General features: G+C 35.0%; 3 protein-coding genes across 5 annotated transcripts; 2 read left to right on the top strand and 1 right to left on the bottom strand.

Annotated features, from left to right (window-relative positions):
* The first annotated feature begins 1,164 nt into the window (after window positions 1-1,164).
* Window positions 1,165-6,261, top strand: LOC105221864 (general odorant-binding protein 56d). 3 transcript variants are annotated; one of them, XM_011199000.3, is made up of 2 exons: window positions 1,165-1,324; window positions 1,406-1,861. In XM_011199000.3, exons 1-2 carry the CDS (start codon window positions 1,265-1,267, stop codon window positions 1,754-1,756), a joined length of 411 nt encoding a protein of 136 aa, XP_011197302.2. In that variant the 5' UTR covers window positions 1,165-1,264; the 3' UTR covers window positions 1,757-1,861. The 3 variants fall into 3 exon arrangements, with proteins under 3 accessions (XP_011197302.2, XP_049309707.1, XP_011197299.2); XM_049453750.1 differs by lacking the exon at window positions 1,406-1,861 and adding an exon at window positions 5,794-6,261 and having other exon boundaries at window positions 1,187-1,324; XM_011198997.4 differs by lacking the exons at window positions 1,165-1,324; window positions 1,406-1,861 and adding exons at window positions 5,515-5,711; window positions 5,794-6,261.
* Window positions 3,117-3,820, top strand: LOC105221865 (general odorant-binding protein 56d). Its single transcript, XM_011198998.3, has 2 exons — window positions 3,117-3,275; window positions 3,355-3,820. Exons 1-2 carry the CDS (start codon window positions 3,216-3,218, stop codon window positions 3,709-3,711), a joined length of 417 nt encoding a protein of 138 aa, XP_011197300.2. The 5' UTR covers window positions 3,117-3,215; the 3' UTR covers window positions 3,712-3,820.
* Window positions 6,262-15,223: 8,962 nt separating the features above from the next.
* On the bottom strand, window positions 15,224-19,026 carry LOC115065815 (histidine-rich glycoprotein). Its single transcript, XM_029548578.2, has 2 exons — window positions 18,772-19,026; window positions 15,224-15,565 (listed from the first exon to the last, which is right to left on the bottom strand). The coding sequence occupies exons 1-2, from the start codon at window positions 18,872-18,874 to the stop codon at window positions 15,357-15,359; spliced, it is 312 nt and encodes a 103-aa protein (XP_029404438.2). The 5' UTR covers window positions 18,875-19,026; the 3' UTR covers window positions 15,224-15,356.
* Between the last annotated feature and the right edge of the window lie 1,383 nt (window positions 19,027-20,409).

Raw genomic sequence — 20,409 nt, 5'->3', positions numbered from 1 at the left:
ACGTAAATAAGCAAAATTGCCGCATTTGGGGTGAAGAGCAACCAGAAGCCGTTCAAGAACTGCCCATGCATCCCGAAAAATGCACTGTTTGGTGTGGTTTGTACGCTGGTGGAATCATTGGACCGTATTTTTTCAAAGATGCTGTTGGACGCAACGTTACGGTGAATGGCGATCGCTATCGTTCGATGCTAACAAACTTTTTGTTGCCAAAAATGGAAGAACTGAACTTGGTTGACATGTGGTTTCAACAAGATGGCGCTACATGCCACACAGCTCGCGATTCTATGGCCATTTTGAGGGAAAACTTCGGACAACAATTCATCTCAAGAAATGGACCCGTAAGTTGGCCACCAAGATCATGCGATTTAACGCCTTTAGACTATTTTTTGTGGGGCTACGTCAAGTCTAAAGTCTACAGAAATAAGCCAGCAACTATTCCAGCTTTGGAAGACAACATTTCCGAAGAAATTCGGGCTATTCCGGCCGAAATGCTCGAAAAAGTTGCCCAAAATTGGACTTTCCGAATGGACCACCTAAGACGCAGCCGCGGTCAACATTTAAATGAAATTATCTTCAAAAAGTAAATGTCATGAACCAATCTAACGTTTCAAATAAAGAACCGATGAGATTTTGCAAATTTTATGCGTTTTTTTTTAAAAAAAAGTTATCAAGCTCTTAAAAAATCACCCTATAGATATGGGTATTATGGCAGTTAGAAGTTTAGCTTTCACTGGGATATCTTACCAACACGTGCCGGACATAAAAATTCCTAACTTGAATTTCATAGATTGTCTACATAAGTTCAAAGTATATACATAGTTTCGGTTTGAGAAAAACTAGTTCAATCTTAAACCACACACATGCATATATATAGTTACACTCTCTACGCTAAATAAATAAGGTTAGACATATAGTATTTATGTTTTTTTTTTTTAGAATTTGCCGGCTGTTTAATTGCGAAAACCTTGCAATTTCGCACAAAAACTTTTAAACAATATATTTAAAAAAGTACTTAGAATTCAACGTCTCGTTAAATACTCGCTTAATGTGTTTATAACAAATGAAAATAATATAAAAGAAATTTTAGAAAATAGTAAAGAAAATCACACATCCTCAGACGATATTGGTGAGCTCCCGACTAGGGAGTGAATATAAAAAGACAATAGGCCCAGCAATCGACAATCAGTTCACAGCTAAAACTCAAATTGAGAACTAGAACACGTTTCTCACGCCAACAACCACAAACTATACAAAACCAACAAACATGAACTTCCTTGCTGTTGCTGTTTTAATTGTCTTCGTCACCGTCGCTGTTGCGCAAGAGGTAAGCGATTAGTGATACAGTTTTAAATATAATATTTTGCATCCTTTCTAACGCCGTATCACACATACTCCACTCTTTTAGGGCATGTTGACCCCGGAGCAGATACAAAAGGTACATACATTGAGCAATGAGTGCTTAAAGGAAACCGGTGCTTCCGAAGATGCGATTCGTGCTCTCATCAAAGGCGATGACAGTCAAGTCGATGGCAAAGTAAAATGCTATGCCCAGTGCATGCTAGTTAAATTGGGCTATGTAGAGAATGGTAAGGTCAATGAAGAAAAGGTACAGAACATTTTGGGCAAATTGATCGGCGAGGAGAAAGCTAAGGCTACTCAAGCTAAGTGCAATGGCTTGAAGGGCACCGACGAATGTGACACCGCCTACCAAATTCGCCAATGTTATTCAGCTGGATACAACGGCTTCGCTTTTTAATGTATTATTATTAAAAAAATAAACTAATATTAATACGCTTAAGACACTTTTAAAGGTTGCAAATAAAGTTCACGTACTTTTCTTGTTTGTTTAAAGTTACATAAATTTGATTTTTTTGTACGAAATCAAAATATGGTTTATAAGTATGCTCTTTAAAGTATCTGAGGAATACACTAAAAATGGAAATTCGATAATTTTTCTATTAGGAATATGGGGCTGAAAAAATTATTGATTTGATTGAACGAATTTTTGGTGTACACCAACTTTATTAATAGAAAAGGCTGAAATACCAATTTAGATAATATATTTCGCGGATTGAACGATATTTTCGATGAAAAGTTTGCATTACAACTTTGATTCCCATATTCGTATCTCGGGACTTGAATAGTTTTGGTTCAGTTTGGACCACTGTGGATAATAATGTGGTCTATTTTTAAACGACCTATTCGAACAAAGCCTTTTTCGACTACCCAATATATAGTATATACTCTCTTCACCACATACCACTTGGCATATTTATAGGTATACTCCAACCAAGGTACTATATAACCCTTTCAGCCCCAAAGGACTTTTTAAACGATGTCAATCATATATAGAAGTTGCTTATAAGCAACTTTGGGGCTAAAAGGGTTAATCATGATCATGAAGTTGATCTATAGGATGTGTATTTTAAAGAAGTTTTTGTGTATTTAACTTTTTAAACGATGTCAAACATACATAGAAGTTGCTTATAAGCAACTTCGGGGCTGAAAGGGATAAAGTTAGCCCCGAAGTTTGTAACACCCTTCGGACCTCTATGAAATAGTTACATATCTATATGACATACGTGACGCGCTGATTCGATTTAGCCATGCACCTCTGTGTGACTGCTGCCGTCTGTATTAAGTCGAACGAGACCTTCAACGGTAGTATCGGACCACTAGAGCATATAGCTATGAACAAACTAAACGATCGGAATCAAGTGTTTGTATGAAAATATTTTCATTTGATAAGATACCTTCCTGAAATTTGACAAGACTTATTGTTAAAGCAATAATGAAACCAAAATCTTCAAAGAAATTGTTCAAATTTTTCGATCGAACCACTAAAGAGTACAACTGACATACAAACTATACGATCGCTATCAAGTTCTTGTAAGTAGTTTTATATATAAAACTTCAAACAATAACAAATAAATCAAAACGAAGTGAATAAAGTAAAAACAAAAAATACATCCAATTAAAGCCATGCTTAATGTGTTTATAACAAAACGAAGATAACTAACAAACCATAAAAAATATAGAAAATAGTAAACAAAATCACTCATCCCCGGGCGATATTGGCGAGTTGCCGGCTTAGAAGCACATATAAAAAGACAATTGGCCCAGCAACCAGGAAGCAGTTCACAGCCAACGCTCTAAGTGAGAACTAGAACCCGTTTTTTACACCAACTACCTAAAACAATACAAAATCAACAAACATGAAATTCTTCGCTGTTGCTGTTTTGCTAGCCTTTGTCGCCGTCGCTGCTGCGCAAGAAGTAAGCTATTACTGACAAATTTATAAATATTGTTTAGCATCCTTTCTAACGCCGAATCATAAATACTCCACTCCTTCAGGGCGTCGGCAAGTTGACCGAAGAACAGAAACAAAAGGCTCGCGCTTTGGGCACTGAATGCTTGAAAGAAACCGGTGCTTCCGAAGAGGCGATTCGTGCTCTCATCAAAGGTGATGACAGTCAAGTTGATGGCAAAGTCAAATGCTTCTCCAAGTGCATGCAAGAGAAATTGGGTTTTGTAGAGAATGGTAAGGTCAATGAGGAAAAGGTACAGAACTTTTTGGGCAAATTGATCGGCGAGGAGAATGCTAAAGCTACTCAAGCTAAGTGCAATGATTTGAAGGGTACCGACGAATGTGACACCGCCTTCCAAATTCGCCAATGTTATGCAGCTGGGCACGAGGGCTTGGATTTTTAAACACCATCAAGTATTAGTAGTCATGTGAAGAATGTATTAAAATTAATACTCTTAAGGCACCTCTTTGCTAATAAAATTCACTTGCCTCTCATGTGTTTTAAAAGTTAAATTTGTGTTTGTTTTCGAAATCAAAATATGCTTATGAGTTTTCTTAATTAGGTATGCGCTTTTTGAATCGGCTTGAAACTTTAAAGCTCTTTAATGAAATCGTTTATATCTGATATCTGAGGAAAAGACTTAAAATTTCGGCTTAACAGTAAAATTTGAAGAAAAAAGAATTGATAAATTACTTTACCCATTTGCTTCCTCTATTGCGTATACGCAACGCTGCTTTTCAAAAAAATAATATGTGCCGTGTATGCGGGTGTCGCAATACATTTTTTTGTGTTCGCTAATATCTGAACCAACTACAGAACGATTTTATAAATCACTTATTCTTATTGGCAAAAACCTGATACTTTAAGTTCGAAACATATCGAAATTGCAAACTAAAAAGAAATATAATAAATAGCGAAACGCCAAGTTCAGGTGTAACCGAATATTTCATACTCTTGCAACTTAACAGCTACATGATATGTAGTTGGAAATGGAAAATCTTTCCTTAGGGAATAATATCTCACAGATTGACCGATATTTTTTTTTAAAGTTCACAGTTCCAACTTAAATCCATATATTCCGTATCGGGGGACTTGATTAATTTTGGTCCGATTTGGGCAATTTTGGGTAATAAAGATGCTTATTTTAAGGGCGCTATTCGGGCAAATAAAGGTGGTTTGCGCTGAGCGAATTTAGGTATTGTAACTTAAGTTGTTTAAGAGACGGTCACGGATGGACTAAGTCCTTTGTTTACTTTTTAGCTTATAAGTGACCATTATCTAACCAATATATCTATCACCATTAGTTTAAGGTGACATATACAATCGTTAGTTGAATAAAGCTATAATACTCTGTAGCAAACGTTTGCAAGAGTATAAAGAAATATTTCTTTTGAAAGGTTTCTTTGGTTTCTTTTAGTTTAATTGGGATAATCAAAATAAGCCATCTTAGGTTACATTAAATGGTCGAACCTAGCAGCGATTTCCTTGAACAGCTTAGGACACCAATCCGTTGTAAAACCCAAAACTCTTATTAAATTGATCAAATTTATTGAGGCAGCTAATGTGAGATTCAGGAATGTCTGCTAGTGCTGGATGCTTTAATCTCAGTCTTGCAAAAGTAGAGCAATGGAGAAAAACCAACCTCGATATATCCACTGATCCTTCTTTCACACAATTTTCGTCCAGGAGGTTAGGTTTATTTATGCCTATTGAACAATGTCCAGTAAGAACTCGTACGAATGCTAAGGGAAAATACTTCATCAGATCACCTGCAAAAATGTTCATTTGATAAGATATCTTCTTAAAATTTGGCAAGACTTATTGCTAAAGCAATAATGCAATGTTCAAAGAAATTTTTCAGATCGGATTACTAAAGCATATATCCGCCATACAAACTATACGATCGGAATCAAGTTCTTGTCTGGAGTTTGTTTTTATATTTGTAACGGGTATGTTAAAACTTCGATGCAACCGAAGTTAAGGCTTTTTCTTGTTTTGTTTTGCAGTCGCCGGCTGTTTAATTGCGAAAAGTTTCAAACAAAAACAAATAAATCAAAACCAAGTGAATAAAGTAAAAATAAAAAATACTTACAATTAAAACCTCGCTTAATACTTGCTTAATGTGTTTATAACAAAACGAGATAACAACAAAACAAAAAAATTTACAAAATAGTAAATAAAATCACACAGTCTTAGGCGATATTGGTGAGCTGCCGGCTTAGAAGCGGATATAAACAGACAGTTCGCCCAGCAACCGGCATTCAGTTCACAGCTAACGCTCAAAGTGAGAACTAGAACCCGTTTTTCACACCAACTACCTAAAACAATACAAAATCAACAAACATGAAATTTTTCGCTGTTGCTGTTTTGCTAGCCTTCGTCGCCGTCGCTGTTGCGCAAGAGGTAAGCGATTACTGTTAAATTTATAAATATTTTTAGCACCCTTTCTAACGCCGTTTCCCACACCCCCACTCCACTCTTTCAGGGCGTCGGCAAGTTGACCGAGGAGCAGAAACAAAAGGTACACGCTGCAGCTGCTGAATGCTTTAAGGAAACCGGTGCTTCCGAAGACGCGGTTCGTGCTCTCCTCAAAGGCGATGACAGCCAAGTCGATGGCAAAGTCAAATGCTTCGCCAAGTGCACACTAGGTAAATTGGATTTACTGCAGAATGGTAAGGTCAATGAGGAAAAGGTACAGAACATTTTGGGCAAATTGATCGGCGACGAGAAAGCTAAGGCTGCTCAAGCTAAGTGCAATGGTTTGAAGGGTACCGACGAATGTGACACCGCCTACCAAATTCGCCAATGTTATGCAGCTGGGCATGAGAGCTTTGTTTTTTAAACACGATCACTTAGTAGTCATGTGAAGAAAATATTAAAATTATTACTCTTAAGGCACTTCTTTATGTTGCAAATAAAATTTACGTTCCGTTAATTTGTTTTAAAAGTTAAATTTGATTTTTTTTTTCGAAATAAAAATAGGTTTATGAGTGTGCTTATTCAAGTTTGCGCATTAGGAGTCGGCCAAAATCTTTAAATATGTTGAGTGTTCTAAATAAGTTTCGAATCTTCAAATGATTTCGACTTTCCGTTTTTTTAGTGAATTTTTATATATCTTTTGTTTTTGTTTCGTGTTTAGGGATAAGTTTTTGTTTTTTGGATAATTCTACATATTTTTCAATCTTTATTCGTATCACAATACCTAGTTTTGCTTTATTGGCGTCCATGCAGTAAGGCTGGGAATCCTACCATACGCCATCTACAGAAGCTGTATGGAAGACGATGAGGTGAAAACAACTCCGCTCTTGACTGTCCCGCGTTTGCACTTAAACACGTGGGAGCGCATACCTTCAACCGTCCTTCTTTGATCAGCCATTTGGCATAGCCTAGCCTAGGTACCATTTCATAGCCATTCAGCTTTTTTAACCTCAATTGAGTCAAAACCGTGTCCTCAGAGTAGTCATGTGAATATGCTGAATGGCCAAAAGTTACACGAAGGTAAATCAGTCGAATGCGGTGGTTGCGGCGCGATATTAGTTGAAAATGTGGCGAAATGAGCACGAATAACCAATGCAGTAGGAGATGGTGCATTATCGCACTTCTTTGTTCAATAAATTCAGACATACTTAGTAAAAATCGATGAATTCACTTTTAGAGCCTCACAAAACGACGCGTATCACAAATATTAATGAATATTTTGACGTGAACTTGAGTATAGATGTCACTAACTGTACTATCAACTTACGGAAAAAAATTTACCGATTCGAAAAACTAGCGTAGTATAAATAAAAAATTCACCATTCAATTTGATTACAGTAGTAAGTATATATATACTATATGTATCAGAATTTTCGAAGATTCGACTGACTTTACTCCACATACAAGATTGTAGATTGGTGATGGTATGTGAGGTACCTTAGTAAAACACAAAGAGCATTTTATATCTGTATGCGGCTTGTTAATTGTATATAAAATTGATAATATCGGGTTGACACTATCCTCAAATTCCATGTTTTAATATTTTATAGCCAGCAACTGAAGAAATTTCACGAACTTTGATTCTAGCAAGTTGCAATAGTATAAAATGTTTGAAATATAAAAAAATATCGAAATTTTCCAACCAATCAGTGAATTTTATATATAGAACATTTCTTTGTAAATATATGAATACCCACATTACCGCACATCTGTCACTTTTCAAGTCAAAGAACATTACTTTTAGGCCACAGCACGGGAGAGCTGCAAGTGTATTCAATTTCTTTCAATTCCATTTCTGTGAACTAACACACATTTTGAAAAATATATCATTAAACATCTTAAAGGAAATAAATTGCGCTTGAAATGCCGCATTTTGTTAGAATTGCCACCTTTTAGGTGCATATTTTTCAGTTTGATTAATGATGTTGACAATTTTCGCCACTGATTTACATATGATATAGATGTATGTATGCATATATTTAACAACTTATAGTGCATATACTTAGCTACAATAAGAGAAATGCCAGACATAAATTGAGCATGAAATTATGCAGTTAAAGTTTCAGTCAACACTCTGCCGGGGAGTATGGATTAAGTGATGTAACAGTTTTGCTCAAACAATTTGTATTACAATAAAATTTCTAAAACTATAAAAAAAATTATTACATACTTAAATCTTCTATTACTTTTTTTTGGTTGAATTGACAAGCCACCGTTTTATCTAATTCGCAATGCTGATTGTCTGTTGAGTAATGACTTGCTATTTGTTCATTAATTTGACATTATGGCATCATTAAACATTTTAAATACAGAAAAATTAGAAAATTTGTTTACGTTTTTGCTTTCCAGTTCAGTTAATTGTTAATTCAAGCATGAGAGTGCGCAATTGGGCTTCAACACTGATTGTAATAGTTTGCTATTGTTGTAATTGAATTTTTCAACAGAATAGATAAAAGTGAAAATAATTATTTTTATATGTGTTGTTTATTGTAAATTGTTTGTTTATTGTAAATATCATAATTGTTGTAATTTATGCGGTCGATTTGATCATAACTTCTTAAGCGTTTCCAAAATTTCATCTCAGCGCCATCTTGTGGACTTACTGCGCTTGGAAATCGCTCTTATGTATGTAAAGGGTGATCCATTTCCTTACACAGAAAAAACACAGAAACTTGAAATTTAATGGGGAATGTTTGTTGTTGCTTGAAAGAACATTCTTTGGCATTTATTTTTCCATAAATAAATCTCTTTCGTTGGCCGAGGCTGCGTCTCAGATCGTTCAATTTTCGATGACTCGTTCGAGCATTTCGACCGGTAACCGAATCGAAGCAGGATTGTCCGCATAGACTTCGGACTTTACATAGGCCCATAGGAAAAAGGCTAATGATGTGATATCACACGATCTTGGTGGCCAGCCGACCGGTCGAAAACGTGAAATTATTTTCTCACCGCAGTGTTTTCTCAAAAACTACTGACAAAACGTAACCACCTACAAAACACAAAATTTTGATTAGTGAACTTTAGAATATCCAGCTCTACCTGAACTGCTCAAAGCTATGAGAAACTGCGCCAAAGTTCCTACAACAAACAAAACTTTCGTCTGACGCGTTGACAAGCAAAAGCAAGAGAGGTGAACAAGTTGAAAAAAAAATAAAAACCAGCAAAATAAACTTATGTAGTTTTCATAGCCACCCCCTAAATCAAAAACTTTTAAATTCAATTTCGTTGGCAGAGCTTGCGGGCACACGTTGCGCACTTGCACGCTGCGACTGCATGCATGTGGTCAAGGTGTTGGCGACCATGCGGGCTGAACTCCTTAAGGAACTTACCATACTTACGTATATTCTACGAAAACTTTGTATGAAAGCAGAAAGCAGTAACTGCATGACAAATACAGGCAAGTTAGCGGTACGAACAAAGCGAACTTCCTGCAAGACGCGGCAGAGACTTTCTCGAAGGCATTCAAACGAGTTTTCAATTGCAGAAATTCTAATCAGCAGACAGCGAAGGGTGTGCACAATTGAATAAAGAAAACGACTGACGCCAAGCGGAAATGTTGCTGATTGTGTGTGGTGTGTAGGAGTCAGCATAGAGCATAACGACTCTAGGGCAGTCAGTCGTATTGACGCCGTTGACACATGACCACAATGCCTTTTAAAAAGGCGCTGCTGGAGGCGTATTTTTATAAACTGAAGTGCATAGATATAAATTTAGAAATGTCGCTTAATTTGCTGGGTCTAACATGTAGGTAGACATATGTGGCAACGAAAGATATATGGTATATATTACTATGTCTGGTTAGTCATTGCCAATAATTTGATTACAAATTACTTGCAAGAGCGCGATGGTAGTTCCAGTTGAAGCCTATTTTTACGTATATAAAAGATAGATATACTTGTATATATGAAAATAAATTCATTGGCGCCGTCCAACAGTCGCAGAATTTTACTTTTCACTAATGAAATTGTTTCTTTACAAAGGTGACAGCCTTTTAAGGATTACAGCGCCAAGCACTTGTTCTGTAGTGAGCTTAATATTTTGGAAAGAGTACCTTACATACCTTGAAGGCCACATAGACCCCAAGTGGCCAGGTCTGTAGTGTATATATTGGAACATATTGATATAATATTTGAATTTTTAATACTTGTGATATCCTAGGTTTTGAACCTTTAATTCGAAACTGCGGAGCATTTAAGAAGAGCAAGCTTCTAACAACTAGCATCCAGTAATATTAGGTTGTCAAAAAAGTCTTGCGGTATTCTCGCTAGTTCGAGCTGAAAGCGCGTAGTTCTAGTTTTATTCGTCGCATCGGGTCATGCTATACCTTTTTGGAAAGATTATTTCACGCGCTAACACGTGTTTGATTGATTGTCGTTTCTTTTAAGTCATTCGTGAGTTATAGCGTCGCAAACATGGAGCAAAATAAAGAGAAAATACGGCATATTTTAAAGTACTACTACGATAAAGGCAAAAATGCATCTCAAGCCGCTAATAAAATTTGTGGAGTTTATGGACCCGATACAGTTTCCATTTCCACCGCACAACGATGGTTTCAACGTTTTCGTTCTGATGTAGAGGTTGTCGAAGATGCGCAACGCTCCGGAAGGCCTGTCGTCGAAAATTGCGATAAAATCGCTGAATTGGTCGAAAGAGACCGGCATAGTAGTCATCAAACCGTTATAAACCATTTGAAGAAGCTTGGAGTCACTAAGAAGCTCGATGTGTGGGTGCCACACAAATTGATTCAATAAAAATACCGCAAGACTTTTTTTACAACCCAATATATTTTATTCTAACACATGGACAGCATATATGTTTTGAGTTGTTGCAGTCACTACAACTAGGTAAACCAAAATTTCTTAAGAATTAGTATTATTTAACTAACAGAAAATAAGCCTATTATTTTGAAGGAAATATCAACGATTTAAAGATATTTCGAAACATGAATAAATTTTTTCTGTAACAATTTCTGTATAATGAAAAATCATGGTCTTATGAAGTGGCTGGGTTTAGTATATGGTGTGTGTCTTAGTTAAGTCCATTCAATTGAAAACCTAATTGGAGGCAAGAAAAGCGATAACGACGTCAAGATGTTTAGAAACATATAAAAAAGGGTTTCCTAAGAGTATTGGCTTAACCCTTAAATGCATGGTTTTTCCTTTCTAAATACCAAGTGTGTATTTGTAAGTGGCGCGCCAAGCTGTCAAATTATTAAAATTAAAAAGTGAAATGTCATATCATGAAAGTTTGCGTTCAAAAACCAACACAGATATTTTTAGCACCTAATAAAAGTAAAAAGTACTGTGTTTGAGTTACCGTTTAGAAATTATGTAAGGAAGAAAACACTGATGTATATATACATCATCATGCATTTAAGGGTTAATTAGAAGACATGACAACTAGACCTGTGCGGAGTATAAGGTGTGTGTCTTAGATAAGTTCACCCAATTCAAATCCTAATTTTAGGTATACATATATGCAATGTTTTCCATTTTTAAGATAACCTTTATTACCAGAAAATACTGGTATTTACACTAAAAATTTTCTTTTATTATTTTAAATTCCGCACCCTGCTGAGTTATGAGTCATAGTCTAGAAAATCCGTTTTTTTATAATATTTTTTTTAATACATATTTCTATTTCACATATGTACATATATATTTCATATGTAGTTTCATATACACATACCTATTTACATTCAGACACCCCGACTTATCCCGACACTTTTCCTCGAGCTGTCTTCCTATTGTCTTATTCACTTACATTACCAAGCTATTTTGGGTATTTCTAAATTCACAAATACACCAACAACATAAAATATGCAAATCGGCAGACTCTCACCGCAAGCAATGTAAGAAAGCGATCTTCGCTTGAAAAAATATTATAATATTGTACAACAATAACAACAACATGTTCGACTCACACGCTTCCGCTTTGCATTTCAGGGCAGCAGCTATAAAATTATGTTTTTGCCTCTAGCGTACAAACAGATTTGCACCTGCAAATCTCCTGAAAGCGAAGTAAACACACACAAAAGCGGAATAAGAATAAATAAAAAGGATATTAAAGGATTGTTATTTTCATATTTGCCAGCAAAGCGAATCTCAGCGTTGTAAGGAGGCAAGCATGCACACACAAACACATGCGTTGGAGTGTGTGTGTGTGTAGGTTGTCTAGAAAATGCAAATAATAAAAAATCAATTCAATTGCATTTATTTGTGATAAATAGCGGATAGCCGTGAAAGCAGCGCCGCCTAGTCGCAAGACTGCCCAGCCGCCCAGCATCCTTCCGTTCCTCATTGTTTTTGCTTTGGTATAGAACACACACTGTTGTCGGTACACTTTATCTTTTGCGCAGAGTTTGCCAAAATATTTATACGCATATTCGTATGAATATTTTGCGTATGTATATTTTATATATACACATATATATGGCTATATATTCGACTAGCTCTGTGCATTTGCAGTATTGATGGTTAAGAAGGTCCATATTTACACACACACACTCAGCGCTGGCAAATAATATTTTTCTTTCATATGAAATTTGCGTTTATTTTACATAAATTTATGTTTATTGAATTTTCAAATTTACTATAACGCCAAATCCATATCCCAAAGTAAATACGGAGCCAAGTCAAAACCAAAAGCTCCAACACACAAGGTTTAACGCTTCATATCGCAAAAAAAAGTATGTGTAACCATACACGGAGTATATGCTCCGTGATACAAGATTTTTCCACCTGTATGTAAATCTCTTTGCTCATTGCGTTTTGGGCTCGCAACTATACATTTGGCGATTTTATCACCGTATATTTCTCTGGCGCCAAAATTTACTTCAGTAGCATCTTATAAGTTTTGAAAATATTAAGACTAAAACGAAGAAATAGCAACTAATTTTGTATAAATATATGGACATCTTTCCTAAAATCGGTGGTACATTGACGGCTCGAAAACGTCGGAGGGAATTGGCACAGGGATCTCAGGACCACACACAAAACTGTCAATACTTTTGCGTAGTCTTCCGAGTATTTTCCAAACAGAGGTATTTGCTGTATAGAATTAAACCTCCAACGCGACTATCGGAATGAACGTATAGCTAAACTAAACGATAGTCAAACGACACTCAAAGCGATTTCTGAGTACGATACCAAATCGCTATTATTGCAGGAGTGTATAGAACGACTGAAAAGCCTATCAGATCGTAACCAAGGGCACCTTAGTTGGGTGGCAGGTCATAATGGTATAGTCGGGAATGAACTGGTTGATGAGCTTGCCCGCTCCGCAGCATCCACCAAGATGGTAGGACCGGACCCTTTCATTGCGGTTGGTCCCCACACCATAAAGGAGTTGCTCCGCTAACATGAAGCAGTGGGTAGAAAGAAGCATCGGCAACAAAATCGAGGCATGCGCCATGCCAAGTTTTTGGTAGGTGGTTACAACCTTAAAAGATTTCAAAATCAACCTCTCAAGGGAAAAATGAAGCTACTTGTCGCCTTCTACACTGGCCATTGTAAGCTTCAGAAGCACTTGTATAACATGGGCCTAGCTTCTTGTGCGAATTGCCGGTTCTGCGACTTGGAGTCTGAAACACTAGAACACTGCACAGCAGTCTGTAGAAGAGGGGACGATAGACTCTAAGTCAAGGTGCAATCCTCATTTACTTATCTATTCAACGTGGGTTTTGAATTTTACATTTTTTTTATATACTGCGATATGTCTAGAATATTCAATTTTGTGGAAGCGGCTCATCAGACTAGACTGATCGACTAAAAATTGGACTTAAACAGTGAAATGTTTGTATGCTTTCATCTTTGGAAAAATAACATTTTTTTTAATCCTTCGATTAACCACGACCTACACTCTTCCACTAACCGATGAAATATAATTTAATTTTGGGTGAATCCTTCGTCTGTTATGCTGATCACCACAAACATACGTTTTTTGGTAGTGCCTCCGGGAACCAGCTGCCAATGGCTGAATTCCTAAAACAAACAATTTTTTAAAATTCACAAAGTATTATTCAAATGTTGATCTTTGAATAGCTCAGAAGTTCTATTAAATTAATTCAATAATTATATGGAAAGAAAATTGCGTAAAATAGGCTGTCAAACCATACATAACTCCTTAAGAAATATTTGCTAAAACTGAGGCTATATAATATACATACATAAGTATAGGAGCTAAACTTATATTGTATTAACACAGGGTTGGTTGGTGGTCATATTTATTTTTACTTGAAACTTCGCGTTTGTTTCTAAAGTACAATATTTCTAAATCTCAATACCTCTGGCATGAAATCTATAATTTTCCCTCATTACATTCCCTCTACTTCGGTCAATATTACTGAAAGTCAACCAAAAGTTTAAAACTTGCTTACGCTAACAACTTCTTGGATGTAAATGAAAGTAGCTTCAAAATTAACACTCAAAACCGTGTAGACTCTTAACTGTTTATAGCTACACTCTCTCTTTTACTCGCTCAACACAACAGTAAATGAGCATACTCTGCGCTCTCTCTCTATAATTGCTAGTTGCAAGCTTTTGCCGTTTGTGTCAGAAATGGCGCTGCTGAACACCGTTTGCTGCCCAGTTAACGGTTTGCCTGCGCTCAGCTGTTTGTAGAGTTCGGTTTCACTCAAAATGCGTGGGATATATGTTTGTGGTATTGGTGGAAAATACTCTACTCGTACTCTGGTTAATATTTTTGTTGACAATATCATTTGGCATTTTAATTCGATTAAAGTGATATCGATGATAGCTAAAAATGATAGCTGATAATTGTTATTTAGTTGATTATTTAAATTTTATGATTTAATTTAAAATTTAAGAGTGAAAATGAAGAAAATTGTTTAAATAAAATAAATTCGAATAATTTTTGGAGTGAAAATAAATACAGATTTCTGAAAAAACTGTGTACCATAAAATAATACATATAGCTAAACCAGAAAAAAATTTAATTTTTGCTATAATAAAAATATTTATATTTCTTTTACATTTCCTTAAGATAAATATTTGTTCAGTTTCACGAGAGATTTTTGTAAGAAAAAGTCTCACTGAATTTATAATCTCATCAGTTCTTTCACTGTATACTTTTTTTCATTGTTTCAAATTTAAGAAATATTTTAAAAAACATTTTCACTTTAATATCAAATTCTCCTCTAGATTTGGGTGAAATCCACTTCTTTCAATGTGTTTATAACATTTTTTAATTTTTTATGTATATTTTTTCCAAGTTCAGATAAACTTTATTTTCGCCATTCGCGTTGATTTGTTCGCTCTTTTATGCAAAAAAAATACTGTTCGTAAAGTTTTTGCTTTAAAATAAGCACTGGTCTAGACGAGTGGTAGACACATGGAACTAAAATGCCTTCAATAATTGTTAGCCACTGAAATCTGAGTTTTTTGATAATTATAGAACTTATTTTTTGTACTTTCAATATTTTTTTTATTTTCTGAAAAAAATTCGCTTAATTTGTAATTTTTGGTTTTTCCATTTTTCAACACAATTTATACCACTTAATTTAAATAAAAAATGTTTAATTAATTTTTTTTTATAAGAATATTATCCGTATTAATAGTGATGCGGCGGTCCGTGATGTGGTGGCCCATGATGTGGAGGTCCATGATGTGGGGGTCCGTGATGTGGAGGTCCATGGTGTGGAGGTCCGAAGTGTGGTGGACCATGGTGTGGCGGACCATGATGTGGTGGACCGTGGTGTGGTGGTCCGTGGTGTGGTGGGCCGTGGTGTGGTGGCCCATGGTGATGATGTGGTGGTGGAGGTGGCATTTTAAAGTTATTTATCGAACTTTACACAACCGTTTGAATATGTACTAATAATTGAATGTATTATTGCGAAAACAATTGTCTTCTCTAAGCGGCACAAGTAAACTGTAGCTAAAATTCCATATACGTAGACTTATATGAATTTCTTATCAACACATATATTTTTATGACTCTGGCGTTCGGGTTTTTCCCAATATTTGTTTCTGATATTGCAATATTTGAAGTGATAGATAATAATGTGTTGCAAACTGATTAATACACTTAAATATGTATAGGCAAATAGTAGAAACTGTTATCTTAAAAGCGAGTAAGTAAATATAATAAAAGTCAACCGTTATCTTGAAAGGAAATAAATAAAAGAAAAGTCAGTTTAGTTTAGTTATGAGTGGCCCTCGCCACTGATAAGCAACTTTTGTTTGACATATAGAATCAGCAATGTATTTTTGGAAACAATAAATGATTCATGTCAAAATTCCCAAAATTCTTTCAAAATAGTTTGGCCGAAAGACTTTCAATTCCGCGAATTATCTGAGTAATTTTTTATAAATTTTTCTATTAGCAAATAAAATTATGTATTTTTTTTACTAAAATAAGCAAGAGTCGTCGCAAAAGCTTCCCCTTCACTTTTTAAGCAAGTACAATTTTTGTATTATTATTTCTTAGATTTATGGCCGCGTTGAGTCGTCGAGGACCAGTTGACATGTTTGCGTGCCAAGTCAAATATCTGTAATATATGTGCACTCGCACACACACAAACAATTATTTTGAAAAAAAATAAAAACTCAAAACAATGAAATCCAAGACCAAAAGACCTCACTTAAACTCACACATTGACAAACCAAAGTGAGTACAAGCCACCAATCCACTACCAACACACACACAAGTGCACAAAATGGAATTTATTTGCTTTCAGCATTTACCTGCGATGCCGTGACTACTTTTTAGAGGTGTGCTTACATTATTTACATTCGTATGTCGGCGCATACTTATATAATTTTGCGCCCAAAATTTATGCGAATTTTTCACTGTCGTGTGGAACTTTACTTTTGTTGGATTATCCGCATTTAATAGTCAAGTGATTTTCATGTGATTTGCTAGAGTGCCTCAAGTGTTTGGCATTTGCTTTTTTACTGCGCATTACATACAAACAAAGCATATATTTCAGTTAACGGTGTATATTGCTTTTGTTGGCACAATTAAGCTGTTACGATTGTTGCAAGAAATAATGCCAACCTGCCAACACTTAACACGCTGTTCGTGTGCTGTCACATATTTCAGGGCGCCATTGCAATGGGTGTGCGCTGTTAATTCAGAGAAATACCGCTTGATTTGTGGCATAACAGAAATTTTGAAAAATAAGAAGTATAAATTTAAAGAAAAAGAGAAAAGCTGAATTTGAATGTTTAACTTTTACTGTACGATATTATTGAATTTCAATTTAAAATTCGATAATATTGCAAATATCGATAACTATAGGTAATTGTAGCTGCAGTTATAACGGGTGATTTTTTTGAGGTTAGGATTTTCATGCATTAGTATTTGACAGATCACGTGGGATTTCAGACATGGTGTCAAAGAGAAAGATGCTCAGTATGCTTTGACATTTCATCATGAATAGACTTACTAACGAGCAACGCTTGCAAATCATTGAATTTTATTACCAAAATCAGTGTTCGGTTCGAAAATTTTTTATCGACAAATTTTGTTCAGCGATGAGGCTCATTTCTGGTTGAATGGCTACGTAAATAAGCAAAATTGCCGCATTTGGGGTGAAGAGCAGCCAGAAGCCGTTCAAGAACTGCCCATGCATCCCGAAAAATGCACTGTTTGGTGTGGTTTGTACGCTGGTGGAATCACTGGACCGTATTTTTTCAAAAATGCTGTTGGACGCAACGTTACGGTGAATGGCGATCGCTATCGTTCGATGCTAACAAACTTTTTGTTGCCAAAAATGGAAGAACTGAACTTGGTTGACATGTGGTTTCAACAAGATGGCGCTACATGCCACACAGCTCGCGATTCTATGGCCATTTTGAGGGAAAACTTCGGACAACAATTCATCTCAAGAAATGGACCCGTAAGTTGGCCACCAAGATCATGCGATTTAACGCCTTTAGACTATTTTTTGTGGGGCTACGTCAAGTCTAAAGTCTACAGAAATAAGCCAGCAACTATTCCAGCTTTGGAAGACAACATTTCCGAAGAAATTCTGGCTATTCCGGCCGAAATGCTCGAAAAAGTTGCCCAAAATTGGACTTTCCGAATGGACCACCTAAGACGCAGCCGCGGTCAACATTTAAATGAAATTATCTTCAAAAAGTAAATGTCATGAACCAATCTAACGTTTCAAATAAAGAACCGATGAGATTTTGCAAATTTTATGCGTTTTTTTTTTAAAAAAAAGTTATCAAGCTCTTAAAAAATCACCCTTTAAAAAAACGATAACTGTCAATAATTATAGTTGCAAATTTTTTGCACTCATTAACAAATAAAAAAATTATTGAGAGCATCGAATTATATGTTGTCGATTAACTAAATTTATCGATAAATATGTATTGATAAATAACGATTTTTATGATAAAACATCGAATTATATATAGTCGATTAATTAAACTTATCGATAAATATCGATTTTTATGATAAAATATCTATAAAATACATCGAAAATATTGGTTTGTATGATAAAATATCGATAAAATTTATCGCCTAATATCGAATTAAAAAAAAAAATTTATAAAAATCAAAACATAAATTGTGTATCAGCTTGTATTAAATAATTTTGCGAAATGCATTTTATTCCAAACTGCGCCAAAATGTATGCTTTTCACCTCCATTATTGAAACACACTTTTTTTAATTTTTTTTTTTATTTTATTTTCCATTAACTAATAATAATGAGAAAACAAATTTCATTAAACTATATTTTTGCTTGTTAAGCTGGTACAAAATATTTGGAAAACCATTTTTCTTTAGAAAAGGAAATCTGTTTTGTTTAAATTCATTAGGTTTTATACACTTCTGCACACTTTAGTAATAGTAAAAAATATTTTATTCATGTCTCCTGTATTTCACATTACAAAAAGTAGTTTGTATGTATTTTAACTTAATCAAATAAGTTTCCAATAAATCCTATGTCAACTACAGTATATTACAGCAAACGACTCGGGGGCAGCAGCAAGGTGGCGGTGGTGGTCCACCGTGATGCGGCGGTCCATGGTGGTGTGGTGGTCCACCGTGGTGAGGTGGTCCGCCGTGATGAGGTGGTCCACCGTGATGTGGCGGTCCATGATGATCGTGTGGTGGCATTTTTATGAAAAATTAAATAATAAAGCTTTCTTCACTCGTTAAAACTAGAAACAGATGCTTAGTTCTTCACGTCAGCTATTGAACTAATACGTAATATCGCGCTCCCGTCAAATTTTACTGCTTATAAGAGTCTGCTTCAAACAAATGTTATCAATGTTATGTTTATGAGGGCTTAAACACATTTTTCGCACATTTTGTACAAATTTTGTGTTAATATTGTTGTTGTTTATTATCAATAATTTATTGTTTATTTAGTTTTATCAACATTATCTAATCTAGTTAAAGTGAGTAACGTGCTTTAGTATGGGTGGAATACAACTTCATTAGTTCACTTTGGAAAGGTTATTTACATATTTGACGTTGACTGACATACCTTAAAGTATGAATAACCCAATAAATGTTATCGGTAGACAACCGTGGTTCACCATATGTTCTGTGAATAATCTCGTTGTGGAAGTGTGTAATAATCGTCTATTAAAGTGCGAAATTGCCGTAATTTTTATGAACTAGCACGAAACTGTTGAACCGGAAATTCTTTGTACGCACTACAAAATATCAAGACACTGCTTGAATATTATAAATGTTGGGTCTACGTGAGCTTTAAGTACCTGGCAGTCAAGGTAATTTTAGTTTTCAGAGGTTAGTGTACTTTAATAATTGGTAGCAGTATATTGTCTAGATTTCTTTAAACAAATGAAACAAAATTGTCGTTATTTCATTAAATCGATATGACGAACTGAAATTCTAAACAGGTTTATTATAAAGAATGAGTATGATATAAATATTTCGATAATATTTTAAATAGTAGTAATAAATGGATTAAGATTTTGAGTAGTAGTAAACCACATCTCACATCTGAAAATACCGTCTGCAGGACTCAGTTTCTTTTAAAACAAGAAATAGCGTATAATTTGGCTACACAGTTGCTATATTATTCCTCACATGAACTTTCCATATCGTATAACTGTAAAGAAAATTTGTTAGCGTGATTTTCGTAGATCAGTAGAATGCCAACTTTATGCTGTAGTGGTCCGATCTAAAAAATTTGTTCGGAGATTATATTGCTGCAATGGAGAATAATCTATGCTAAGTCTCGCAGGGAATCGATATCTCAAAACAGGAAAACAATTATCACACAGACAGATAGACGGACATGGCTAAAACGACTCAGCTCGTCGCGCTGTTAATTTATTTACTCATATTTATATTTTATGGGATCTACATGTTTCCCTTTGGTTTTTGCAAACTTCGCGGTAGACTTAATATACGCTATTCAAAACATAAAAACATAATAACTAAAGTCGATTGTTAGTTCCAGTAAAATCGAATGGAATCTGATACATATATAATACATATTTTTACTTCAATTTTATACAGTTTTTTTTAATTTCGTTAATTATCGATAATTTTTATAAACGATTTATTATCGATAAATACATATAATACATGTTTTTACTTCAGTTTTATAAATTTTCAAATTTCGATATTTATCGATATTTTTGAAAACGATATTAATCGATAAATTTTAGTAATCG

Source organism: Bactrocera dorsalis, chromosome 3 (assembly GCF_023373825.1).
Source record: "Bactrocera dorsalis isolate Fly_Bdor chromosome 3, ASM2337382v1, whole genome shotgun sequence".
NCBI lineage: Eukaryota > Metazoa > Arthropoda > Insecta > Diptera > Tephritidae > Bactrocera > Bactrocera dorsalis.
This window is presented reverse-complemented; position numbering and strand designations above follow the sequence as displayed.